The 13,001-nt window shown below is 44.8% G+C and overlaps 1 protein-coding gene across 1 annotated transcript in view; it reads left to right on the top strand.

Moving 5' to 3' along the window:
- Positions 1-12,164, top strand: part of LOC104545002 (brain-specific angiogenesis inhibitor 1-like) — a gene marked incomplete at its 5' end in the record, with an annotated part of 63,936 nt that extends 51,772 nt beyond the window's left edge. The window contains one exon of the mRNA XM_010190019.1: positions 11,960-12,164. Coding sequence (XP_010188321.1) covers positions 11,960-12,157 — 198 coding nt within the window. The remainder of the gene's footprint in view (positions 1-11,959) is intronic.
- Positions 12,165-13,001: the final 837 nt, after the last annotated feature.

The following is a 13,001-nucleotide window of genomic DNA, read 5'->3' as shown; positions in this document are numbered from 1 at the left end:
CAGGAATCACCTACCCCACCTGCAGGGACTGAGTTGGTGGCCAAGGCAGCAGTGACGGGCATAACTGTTTAGGAAAACCATTGAGATTTAAGCTGTGGTGGTGGCAGCATTTCTTGGGGACTGCAAACTAATTCATTGTACCATAAGGGTATTTGTGACAGCTGATCACCATATACATGGCTTTCCTTGACAGGAGCAAACTTCCAGGGCAAGAAGAGACTTTGAGAGAGCCAGGCAGACAGAAGGACCTTGCAGCCTTTCAGAGGGGCAGAGATTTAGCACTAGAAAGAGATATCAGGAGCCTGTGTAGTAAGCGATGCGGATAGCACAAATAAAGAAGGGCAGGCTGATGGCACTTGCCCCACGTCTCAGCCCATTAGGCCTGCTGGGCAAGAGCCAAAAGGTTGCATGGAGGTGTATCTGCTCCAGAAGAAGTGCCTGCACTCTGAGAGGGGCAAGGTCTGCTATTTATAACATTCTTGGTCATTTGCAAGCAAAGTCAGATCCAGGATGCAGTCACCTGCAGCATAGTCAAGGTGGCACTGTTTGGGCTTATTTTGATGGAATTCTCTTAAAGTCAAGACCAGAGCTAAGAGAGTTATTGAACAAGAGGTTTACTTTCTTTCTTTGTGAAAGCAAAGCACTACAGAGCCTTTGGTCTGCATTCGTATCTCACAGCACTGGTCTGGAGATGTGGTCCCTGCAATCTTACTTTTATTGTGTGTGGCAAGGTGTCATTGTGGGATGTCCAGTGTTACAGAATGAGAGGGATAGTGAATCTGGCAGGCAGGTTCAGATAAAAGAAGCCTGTGTCAGCCCAGAGTCCCAAAGCATTTCACTGAATGACATCTCTCTGCTTTTTTTCTATTATTTAGGTATGAGACAGCTGTAAAATCAAAAATGCTTAAATACCATGTAAAAGCTAATCTGTGGTACGTTTGCAGGAGAGTTTTATAGATTTAGATGTTTTGAGCATTTGAGAGATACATCTATATAGAATGAAAGTTTCCAGTGTCAGCATCAAAGAGCTTTGAACTGCTGGAAAGAAGCTGTGAAGGTGGCCTTTGCATATTGACTGAATCCTTTTCAAGTTGTGATTTTTCCTTGGATGTAACCCGAGAGGGTGAGCTTGCAAAGATCACTATTGGCAAGTCAGTAGTGGGTATTGGTTTAAAAACATCCAAAGCAGTAAAAAGGAAAATTAATAGCTTTCTTCACCCCTTTTTCTGCCACAGGACCCCACAGGAAATCATGTCCTATCTTCAGCTTGCCCTGAGAAGGCAAACTGCAGATACCAGGGATTAAAGTAACAATAAAAGAAATTTTTCTCTTTTATATATGTTTAGGTTATAAAACGATGGAGTATTTCTTCTGGTGGAAGTGATAAAACTAACGTTAGTGTAAGTCTGGCTTTTGTTTTGCATTGAAGAACATTGTAGACCCGTCCCAAACCCTTCCATAACGCATGAATCCAAACACATTCCTTCACCAATAGGAAACTCCTTGCCTTGTGGGCATGAACAAGGTCATAAGGATCCTGGGATATCCTTGAACCCTTTCACACCAGCATCATAGAGCAGAAGGGATGTTTACTGGGTCTAGTTCATCTGCCTGCATTTCTATATCTTTGATTTCCCTTTTAAATAAAAAAAAAACCCAGAGTCAAGCCCTGTCTCCAGCCCTGGAAGTTTCCCAGCCTCTCCTGGAATCACGTCCCGTTGTCCTTAGTCTGTTCCAAGATACTGTGCCTTTTCTAACCTTCTTGCACTTCCTCTCTCCTCTTTCGACTCTGAGGTCAGAAGGGTGCTGCTGAGACCTGAACTAGATGTCTGCATAGGACAGACCTCCTTTGGGAATTCCTAGGAATGGTGATGGTCCTTCTTAGGGATTGGTTTGGGTTTCGGTTTCGATGTAAATGCTAATCCTTACTGTACTTCAGTGCACTGGCCAGAACTTGATTACCTCATCACACTGAATACATAGTTCCTCTTGGAGGAACTACTGTATTGTCAGATTTTAAGGAAGTACCAACAGAATAATGGGAGGAAGAAACAAATCTCCTGTCTCTTTAGGGAGAGGGGTTGAAAACTCAACCACCCCATGTGTTTGCTGCTGAGAATTTCTCCAGCTTCAGCAGTAAAACCTTATTTTTGTATGGGTCTTCAGCAAAGCTATGAAGGTTTGTTCCAGCACATGTAATGCTCCTCCCTAGATCCCCTGACAGACTTAAACTTTGGCTAAGTATTACCTCAGCGTACACTTGAAAGACAAAGATGACTTCCCTTTGCCCACTGTCCCAGAATAGTTTACTTGACAGTAGTTACTGGTGGAGCTGGAGACATAATCAGGGCCTCCTGCATGTTTGAGCTGTTCAGCTTTCCTCCTTTACAAGGTCCATTTCCAAAAGCCATTACTGATGTAAGAAGGACTCAGTCCTTGTCAAAGCCAGCCTTGACAACTGGTTTTCTTGACAAATGGTTTCCTTGACCAGATGGTCTCTCATCTGGTAGGTAGGGACAGGCTCAGGGGTGAATTCTGCTTTCCTCTCACCCAGAGTGCAAGGAGTCCTTGCCTGGGACCTCTCTTCTCCCTTGAACTGGAGGACACAAGGGTGGAAGCATACATGTGATGCAAGGCAATGTGTCACACTGCTGATAGCCATTTCACGTCAGTCTTCAAGTCAGAACAGCTACAGCAGAGACCTGGAGACTAATCCACATCCCACTGGAATTAGGATGTCCCCACTGCCTTCATCAGCTGACCTGTCCTCAACTTGCTAATGAGCAGTGTTGCCAGGATGGTGTGTCAGATGTAAGAAATTAGGAGAATCAGAATACTGCCTTAAATGCCAACCACTTCCTAATCTTGACCATATTTACTGTATTCCCAGTAACCACTGTGGCACCAGTGTTTGCTGCAGTTATATTGCTACAAAAAAAAGCACCCTACTAACGCTAAAGTAGCTTGAGCCTCAGTATGTTAATACAGAATTGTCCTTCCCTGGGCAATAAACCTGGATTTTTCCATGGGTTTGGTTTTGGGTTTTTTCAGTTTATTACACATACATTGCACGCTGTTGCCCTTCCATTTTATCCCAGACCAAACTGGAAGCTGGGATAGACCCTGAGTAGAAAACTGAATGAGCTGTGTTTATAGAAGCATCAGAGAAGTCTGAATATTTATCGCCTAAACAGCTTATTTGCAGCCAGGGAACGTGAAAGGAGCAAAAGTCTTGAAGACCACCACAGCAGGATTTGCATCAAAACACCCAGGCATCCATACCACACATCCTAAGAGATTAAAATTAAAAACTCATTTGTCTGGAAGCCACCAAGCCTTCACTTTTAAGGTTACAGTAGGTAGTGAGTGGCTTCCACTGGGATGGTAGACTTTTCTTCATAGCAGCATTTAGGCATATTCTGCTGCCCAAACAGATGCATATAGAGATGTTAGGTTGGTGCTGGCTCAGACAGCAGAGATCTTCCTTCCTAATCACTTCCATCAGTTTGAGTTGTTCTTCAGCTACTCAATTACTAAAAAAAAAAATAATTAATCCCGTTATTGGAAACCTTGCTGTAAGTTTCTTTCTCCATTTAAAAGTCTGACAGACTGTAGTCTCCAACATGCTATTTTTTTTCCCCTGCTTCTCCCTAAATACACACACTTCCCAAGGTCTAAATCACTGCAGCTGAGAGCTATCCACATTAAAGCAAAGCAGCAGCTATTTTCAAGCTACTTTGTACCAGGTGGGAAATATTTTCCTGCACAGGTCTCTATTGTCAGGGTAAAGCATCTCCAATACTGCTCCTCCCTGCGAGTTAATTGCCAAAGAAATTCTAGTGCTTGGGTTGGACATCAGGAGGGGTTCACATGCTCTGCAACAGCATGGTATGAAAGTGGAGGCTTTGCAGCCTTTAGAGGAAGCCAGGGCTTTGTTTCTTCTATGCTTAGTGCCAGCTTTGAAAGCAATTGAAGTGACACTCTTGCCTTCCCTCTCCACAGGACTCCTTTGATCCAGCTCCATTAGAGAAGTTTGAATCACATACATATTCCTCTCTTCTTGCCAGCATCTGGCTTTGCGTTCATTTTAAACAGCAGGTCTTTACTTGTGCCGAGGTCAGCGAAAGCCGTGCTGAACCGAGCTTTCTGAATTTCTCTGCTTTGCTCATTCTTGCTTATTAGCTACTTGTGATGTTCAGCTCTCTGCAGCTCAAATGGCTTTTGCTTTGGCTGGAGCCCTGCCCTGAAGCTCACATACAGAATCTGAACTCAGTCTGTAGCTCAGCTCTCAAATCCAGTCCCATCCATGTGCTGATCCTGAAAAAGCAGTTGCTTCAGTACGCAGTGGAAAAAGATACAATTTTTTTTCTGCCTTTCTATGACTTTTTTCTTACTTCCTTCTAGGCAGTCTTCCTGTCTTGATTACTCACTTTCTCTTCTCAGGTTGAGATTTTTCTTAGCTTTCCTCTTCAGACACCTGGAGGATGTACCCATTCCAGCACTTGCTTTGGCATCTGACGGAGTAGTGAGAAAAAAGGAATATTGTTCCGTATTGCAGCTCATTCTTAGTCAGAGCTGTGTGTCTCCCTGCCATGCTCTGCTGCATGACAGATTTAATTCCCTTGCTTGCTGACTACCTGTCCTTTCACTAGCTGATTGGGGAGCTTGGATCCCTGCTCCCAGGTGGGAAAATTTGGCTCCTGTCTATGGCAAACTCTTTGTATCCGCTGAGGCTGGAAGTGGAAGAGTTCAGATGGTGGTGGTTATGTCAAATTCAGGGTCGTCTCTCGCTAAGAAATTGGAAAATTGGGAGGCTGTTGTCCTCCTGCTGTCAACTGTGTGTGTCCCTCTGCAAGGGAAGCTCCACTTATTGGTAGGGTGTCTTCTCTGTGTCACGTGTTTAGTCCTCTCTTCTTAACAGCTTTAGCAATTGGCAAATTTTAGAAGATCAATTAGGATAACTTTTATAAGGAGGAGTGTTACAAAAAGTATAATAATTACTGCAATAAATTCTGTTGTGAAAATGACGTCAAGCCTTAATTAATTCAGCCCTAAACCATCTGTCAGCTCCTGGGTGTCCAAATACATCATCAATCAGCAGTTCACTTCCTCCTGTGGATCATCTGATACTTCTCATCCTGAGTATCAGCCATCAGTTGCTCTGTATTGCGCAGAGAAACGTCTTATCCTTTTTATCAGTCAGTTCCTGCCGTGCCCTTTGAAGCTATCCAGCTATCAGCTGCTCCAAAACCATGCAGTGGCCACCAGTGGATTGAAGCTCCTGGTTGCTTAATCTGGTTAAAAAAGGACTCCATTAAAAAAAAAGAAAAGAGCTTTGGGTGCTCTTGGTCCCCTCCTGGAGCCCCTAAGTGCCCCTGTGAGGCATGGAGCAACCTTGAATGATTTTGGCATTTTGGGGAACACGCAGTCCTTCATGTCTACCAAATGGAGTGGGTGTCTGTAGACCATAAGCATTGTCCAAAAAAGTGTGGTACGTTAACCAGCTGGGTTAACAGTGAGAACAGCCTGGAGAATAGGCTGTTCCTCAGGCTGGTGGGACCACAGCTTTCTCTTCAAACTTCAGGAAAGGGATCATTTATGAGTCAATGCAAAGAGCCCCTGAGGGTCTGTGAAAGAGCTCCTTGATTTAGTGCCTGTTTACCTTCAGCTGTGCATGGCTGAGACTTTGGCTCACAGCAACCCCTGCAGGTTAGACCACCTGAACTTCAGCGAATACAGAAGGAGAAGACATATTTTCATAACTCAACAAATGCTGAATATTTCAAGTTCCCTGTTTTCCATCAGAGCAAGTTAAAAACAGATTATTTTCTCTTTCTTTTTTTTCTAAATGAGATTCTGAACGAAGTCAGCCACTTCCTTTTATTTTGCTTTTCTCCTAAATGAAAATAAAATCAAACAGTAAAACAACTATCATCTTTGTAGTTCAGTAGCATAAAATGAAGGAATTGCGGCTATTTGGTTCAATCAAGGAAAGGAAAATTTATCATTCTGTAAAAAACCAAGACAGCTTTCCCATTTTCTAATCACTTTTCATCGACATTGATCCAAAGATGGATTAGACAGCGTGAGCCACATTTATCTTTCAGATTCTCTGCTATATGCTCTGAATAACTTCATTCTCATCCTGGAGTCATCGATGTCATGGGGAGAGACCATTTGGGTCATGAAATATCCTTCAAGTTGACACTAGAGGCAATGAAAACAGCATGGGAGTCGCTGGTTCTAGAGGAGTTATCCCTAAGTGCTCTGTGGAAAGCACTGAATTCCTCTTCAGGTTATTAAGGGTAACTATAAAAATTGGGTATTTAAAAAAAATAACCAAATGAAAAAGAAAAAATCAACAACAACAACAAATCCAATCACAAGGAGATGCATCTTAGCAGCTTGCACATTTCATTGGTTTTAACCAAAGTGTGAAATGAAAGCTGTCTTAGTGCAGCCAGTCGTATTTATGCAATACACTGATGCCGCTCCAAAGCAAAAGAGTTGTTCCAGGATCCAGATACTCTGGATGAAGTCAGCCTGGACCCTTGAAGGCAATACAGAGTCAGTGTGCAGAAGAGTCCATGGTGGGGAGGTGTTCCGCTCCACCACCATCATCTCTCCTTGGCCACTACAAGTCCAGCACAGGTGACTCATTTCAGGCTGGCAGGGCTAGCTTGAGAAGGAGAGGGCTGTCTGTATTATCTCAGTGCACTTTGCCTCTGTCTTTGTTAGGGATATGGGGGGGCTCTGTTGGAACCCTCTGTCTGCTTTAAAGATGTGCAGCCAAAATGAAAGCTACTGCTGAATGTATCACAGAATCACAGAATATTAGGAGTTGGATGGGACCTTGAAAGCTCATCCAGTCCAACCCCTGCCAGAGCAGAATCACCCAGACCAGGTCACACAGGAACACGTCCAGGCGGGTTTTGAATGTCTCCAGAGAGGGAGACTCCACAACCTCTCTGGACAGCCTGTTCAGTGCCCCATGTTCACATGGAACCTCCTATGCTCCAGCTTGGTCCCATTGCCCCTTGTCCTGTCATTGGCTATCACCGAGAAGAGCCTGTCTTCATTCTTCTGACACTCGCCCTTTACATACTTATAAACATTAATGAGGTCACCCCTCAGTCTCCTCTTCTCTAAGCTAAAGAGACCCAGCTCCCTCAGCTGCTCATAAGGGAGATGCTCCACTCCCTCCATCATCTTTGTGGCCCTGCACTGGACTCTGAAGAACACTCTGAATGCCATCAGAGTGATGAAGACCTCCAGCTTGCCCTGCGCAGAAGGTTTTACCCCAGCCTTGGGTCTGCACATTCCCTCCCTTCCCACCCCTCTGACAGAAGAGTCTGCTCCGCCATCCTGGCACCAGGCAGGAACCGATAAACATTTTCTTCCTTCCCTGACAGCCAGAAGCTCACGAACTTTGTCAGGCCAGAGTAATGGCTCTGTCTCTGTGAGTTACTGGCAGAGCAGCCTCTGCCACTTTCAGCTCCTGTCTCAGGCCATTCCTGGCTGTCTCCGAGGCGCCAGGCCCTAGGCCAGCACCGGCGCCTTTTACAGCCAGATTACACAACCCTCTCTCAAGGTTTTTTAATTCTTTTCTGTGCATAGCTAGGTTTTCCCTTCTGTCTGCAAAGATTGCTAAGAATCCACAGTAGGGATGGAGGAAAATGCCAGAGCTGAAGCATGAGCCCAGTGGCTATTTCTATATGCTGTTCAAGTGGCCCAGACCTGATAAAAACCTTTTCCATATGGAGGGAAAGAAAAAGGGACCTGTTCCCAGAAGTCTACTACCAATTCCCAGGGTGCCACTTGCCAAGAGGAGAAGATTTTCTTTTGTCTCCCAGCATCCTTGCCAAAGCTCAGCCTGGCCGATCGCATTTAAGCTGCTCAGAGATCTGACTGGCCACCAAGTCCTTTTGCACTCTTAGAATCATAGAATAATAGAATGGTTTGGGTTGTAAGGGACCTCAAAGATCAATCAGTCCAATCCCCCTGCCATGGGCAGGGACACCTCCCACCAGCCCAGGCTGCTCCAAGCCCCGTCCAACCTGGCCTTGAGCACTTCCAGGGAGGGGGCATCCACAACTTCCCTGGGCAACCTGTGCCAGTGTCTCACCACCCTCACAGGGAAGAATTTCTTCCTAATGTCTAATCCAAATCTGCCCCCTTCTGATTTAAAGCCATTACCGCTTCCTTGTCCTATTCCTCCATGTTCTTGTAAAAAGTCTCTCTCCAGCTGTCTTATAGGTCCCTTAAGGTACTAGAAGGCTGCAGTAAGGTCTCCGTGCAGCCTTCTCTTCTCCAGGCTGAACAACTGCAACTGTCTCAGCCTGGCCTCATAGGGAAAGTGCTCTAGCCCTCTGATCATCTCCATGGCCTCCTCTGGTCTCTCTCCAACAGTTCCATGTCCTTCTTATGTTGGGGACCCATGCTCAGACCACTGCCATGCATACAGCTTTGTGAACTGCTGGTGCACAGTGGTGGATGGCCGATGCATCACACCCCTGAGATAGCACCTCCACTCACAGCATCACTAGAGAAGTCTAATTCTTTTCCAAGAAATGGGAAGCTAAAAGCAAACCTCTCCTATCCATTTGCTGCTCTCCTAAGTCTCCATTTCATCTTCTACCTGTAAGTAGACATCTTTGGAGTCACTGAGCCTACCACAGTGGTAGCTAGATAACACATCACACTGATAGATAGAATGAACTGTGTGAGGTTAGATCCAAGGCCAGTCTGGTTCTGTCTTCTCTCCATGACAGAGTAAAAAAATGGGAAAATAAAAGAGCAGGGCAAGCATGTGTTAGTGCATCTTGAAAAAGATCCCCAAGACTCCAGTAACTTGTGCTCAGAGACCCCCCTGATGGGTCTTTATTTCATAGTACACATGGATATTGCTCTTGTGAATGTTTCCACATACTTTCTATATAACTTTGGAAGTTTTCAGCATCAACTGGTGGTGGAAAGGTGGTCTGCAGTTTGTCTGGGTTCACTCTGGGCCAGGCACTACTTGGTATCTTGTCATGCTCTGTAGTTTTTTTGTTAGAAGAGATGATTCCTACCATCAATAGACCATTGTCAACAAGCCATCAAGTTTTATAGAACTCTTTCACATCCATCCATAATCTCTTTTCAATGCTGAAATGTCAGTCTGTGTAATCTTTCCTCCTGCAGAACATGCTCCATAACTTTGTTCATGGCCATGCTTATCAGTTCCCCTATATCCTTCTATCAGAAAGCCCACGGAGTGCACATAATATTCAAGATGCAGATGCAGATGCAGAGTGGAGCTGTGCACTGGCGTAGTGATGTTTTCTGTTTCATTCTCTCTTCCTATCTTAATTTAACCATTCTTAATAAATGACAATATTTAATGTCTGGTTTTTACCGCCATTGAACAATTACTATAACCCTTAGGTCTTCTTGCGCTACGACAGATCTGAGCAGAGGCCATTGCTGTAGATGTGAACTCATAATACTTTGATTTCCCCCCCCCCATTTCTGTTCCCTACCCGGATTTGCAGCTGTTCTCACTCAGTAACTCAAAAGCAGCCCATGACAAGAACAGCTCTGAGGCTTGCTGATCACGTTCAGTGTACATGATCAGATCTGGGTGCATCCTCATAGCATGAAGGAGAGGCTGAAGGTCAGGAGTGTGGCAGACGGAGGGACTGTTAAAACAGAGATTGGCTGGGAACAGAAGAACTGGATACCAAAGGTGGCTGTAAATAATGCCATCAAAGAAGGGCTTTCATTTGAGGGAAAAGATGGAATTATTTATGAACTTCATGCATATGATCATTTGCGCTGCTCTCTGTTAAATAATACAGCTGTGGACATTGGTAACATCGAAAACTTGTGGCATTACAGCAGTTGTGGGAGAAAACAAAATGTTTTTCATTGAGAAGAGCTGTTCTGACCAAGCTTTTTATTCTTTAGCTTTTGGGAAGCCTTTTGTGTCTTTCCATTTTTTGCTCTATATGTGCTTTTGTCTTTACATGTACCTTCTTGCTGCATCTTTTCATGGCAGACAAATGGCCTGCAAAAACACCATAAGTAGTAGTTTCTCTTCAGGGAGTCTCAAACTTGTCTCATTAAGACAACTTATAGAGATAAAAAGGTTTCAGGTTTTAGTTGCAGTGGTTCTTAAATAAGTTCCAAAATTGATAATAGAATAAGTCAACAACTTTATCACCTTTCCTGTCATATTAGTGTTAATCACCATTGTGTTACATCATGGAATAAAGTCAGAATAACACCAACAGTATAAGAAAAGCTCTGTGTCATAGAGTTTAATGAAAACCACAGCTAATGGTTTCAGGAACCGGCATGTTTTGCATTATTCAGAAAAATACTTTTCCAAAGCCCGATTAAAAAAAAACAACAACCCTTTCAAAGGATTTTTAAAAAGTTATTTTTTTCACTTTGAATTAAACTAAAGAGAATTTCAGAGTGTTTTTGCTTCTCATTGAGAAGACGAGGTTTACCTGGTTCCTACATTTGCCATTCTCTAGCCACCAAATGACCTCACCCAGAGCCTTCTCCCTGTGAGCAACTGCAGGGATGCAGGAGCAACTTCAAATATATCTTACTTTTATATTCAGCATGAAAGCTTGGAAAAGCAGAATTCATGGCTCGGGTGATGTGATGAAAGCTGTACCTGTAGGAATAATGTTCCAGTGCCTTTCCTATCAGCTTTACAGTATGGAGGTGGGATAAATCACAGACTTAGAAAAGTCTTTTAGGAAGGAACAAGAACAGAAGCCTAGGCAGGTGGATCAGCATGCTGTGGATTAGTATTTAGGTTTCCTATGGGGCTGCAGCATCCTGGAGCGCAACAGTGACACCGCAGTCTATGTGTGGCTTCATGTCCCCTCAACCAATACATTTTAGTGACAGTGTCAAGCTGTGACACGTCCTGGGTTGCATGTCACCTGCATGTTTGTCTCCTTACCTTCTCCCCAGACTCCTCTCCTTGTTGCCATCCTCCATGCGGCTGCCTTTCCTCCCACCCTTTCTGCTGGCCATGACTTTCCCTTTGGCGGGTGACTCAAAAGGGCTCTGTGCTCCTGTCACGTGCAAGAAGCCTTTTCTCACACGGTGCTGGAGTGTTTTGTAGGGATAATTAACTGTGAAAACCATCACTCTCGGGCTGGGAGGAGATTAGTGGAACAACTAATTTAAAATCTTTGCATGGACTCCCCTTCATATACGCACTGAAGAATACACCCGTTTTACAGAGCCTCAGCTCTCCCCAGAGTCTTGTCTTGGTGCGTATCGGCAGAAATATTGAACAGTATCCTCTGGATTGATATCCATGGTGGGATGCTGGCAGAAGGCCGGGCTAACGACGGTCGATAAAGCCTCGAAGGCTTGGTGTGGAGTTGATGGAAATGCTTTCAGTTTCAGAGCTGACAATCCCACACATCAAACAGCAGGGGTTCAGAATATGGCATAATGGCATGGCAAAATAGTTAACATGTTTTACTGCAATTAAATAGCCTGTAAATAGCCGTGCTACATGAGGAACGTATTTGCATGTCTATAAAATGCAGTTGATGTATGTTCAGAAAGACCTCACTGTAATCTGGATTTCTACGTGGGGATTTTCTGTAGAAGTAGAAAGGGTCCTTAAATTCTCAAAACTATTTTCAGTTTTTCAGTGGAAATGCAAGTGGCAAAAACCTCAGCTGAAAGCTGAAATATCTAGGCATTAGGTGATAGAGACAGCAGTGGGGAAAAAAAATTTCTATTTTCTTCCTAAAAATAGAGAGTTTCCACATCAAGTGCAATTTTCGTTGAAACCCCATTTTATTTTTTGAATCAGGAGTTTCACAGAAAAGATTGCCTATGATATAAGAGAAAGAGGTGAAAAAATGGTATTTGTGGCATGGCTACTAATCTTTCTTTCTTTGTCTCTCTTCTTTCTTAAACTTTATCCCTCCTGCAGCAAGAAAAACAGCAGACACCAAACAAGAGACCCTGGGAAGGAATCAGGAAAGTCCAGTCCCCACCATCATGGGTTAAAAAGGACATCGAACCTGTGGCACAGTCTCCCCTAGAACTAAAAACTGTAGAGTGGGAGAAAACAGGGGCCACCATCCCCCTGGTGGGACAAGACATTATTGACCTTCAGACAGAGGTCTGAGTGGAAAGGGAAGAAAGGGACTTTTTTTTTCCGGAAAACAAACGAAACAAACAAAAACAAATCCACGTTTTAAAGAAATGATTAAATTAAATCAGAACCGAGCAAGAGAAGTGTTTGGTTTCTTTTGAAACCTTTGGTAAGACGGAGTAACTTTTGTATTGTTCTCAGCAGAGAGGGGGAAATATTACTTTATAGAGTATAGTAGCTGTAGGTTCAGGACAAAACAAGCTTTCCCAGGTAGGACTGGAGAAGAAGTGAGCCTGGAAGAGAGCGAGGAGGAGGAGACGGCAGAGGGTGGGGAGTGGCTGCAGGGGGCAAGCCCTGCCCAGATGCTTTCAGGCTGCTGCCTCGCACCGGGAGCCTTCCTGGGAGCCTTCCTGCTCTGCCACGGGGACGCATGGAAGGACGCCCAGCAGCCACTGCGAAGGGCCAAGAAGATGAGGGATTTTTGGGGACCACGAGAGGGGACACCTGTGGGAGCCTTGCTGGGATCCAGTCTGGCTGTGGATCCCTGAGGGAGACCTGGCCTTGAGGGTCTGTGGCATCACTTGCCAATCCTTGCCCCCCCACCTCTCCCTCACCAGCTCATCCAAGAAGGAAGGAGACAGGATGCGCCAAGCGGTGGCCAAGAAGACATTCCCACTCCTATGTGCCACACCATGGCCTGGCATCGTGGCACCCCGGCAGCGGGTCCCGATGGGCCCAGGAGGGGGAAATGGTGGCATCATCCACAGCTTAGATGGAGAGGTAAGGTGGGACTTCCTCCTCTCATCCCTCTACAGTGGAGCTCCTGCGCACCCTAAGGAGTGGGACAGGCGCAGGAGGAAAGGACCACCTCCAAAAC

The sequence above is a fragment of the Mesitornis unicolor genome, unplaced genomic scaffold (assembly GCF_000695765.1).
Source record: "Mesitornis unicolor isolate BGI_N332 unplaced genomic scaffold, ASM69576v1 scaffold13488, whole genome shotgun sequence".
NCBI lineage: Eukaryota > Metazoa > Chordata > Aves > Mesitornithiformes > Mesitornithidae > Mesitornis > Mesitornis unicolor.
This window is presented reverse-complemented; position numbering and strand designations above follow the sequence as displayed.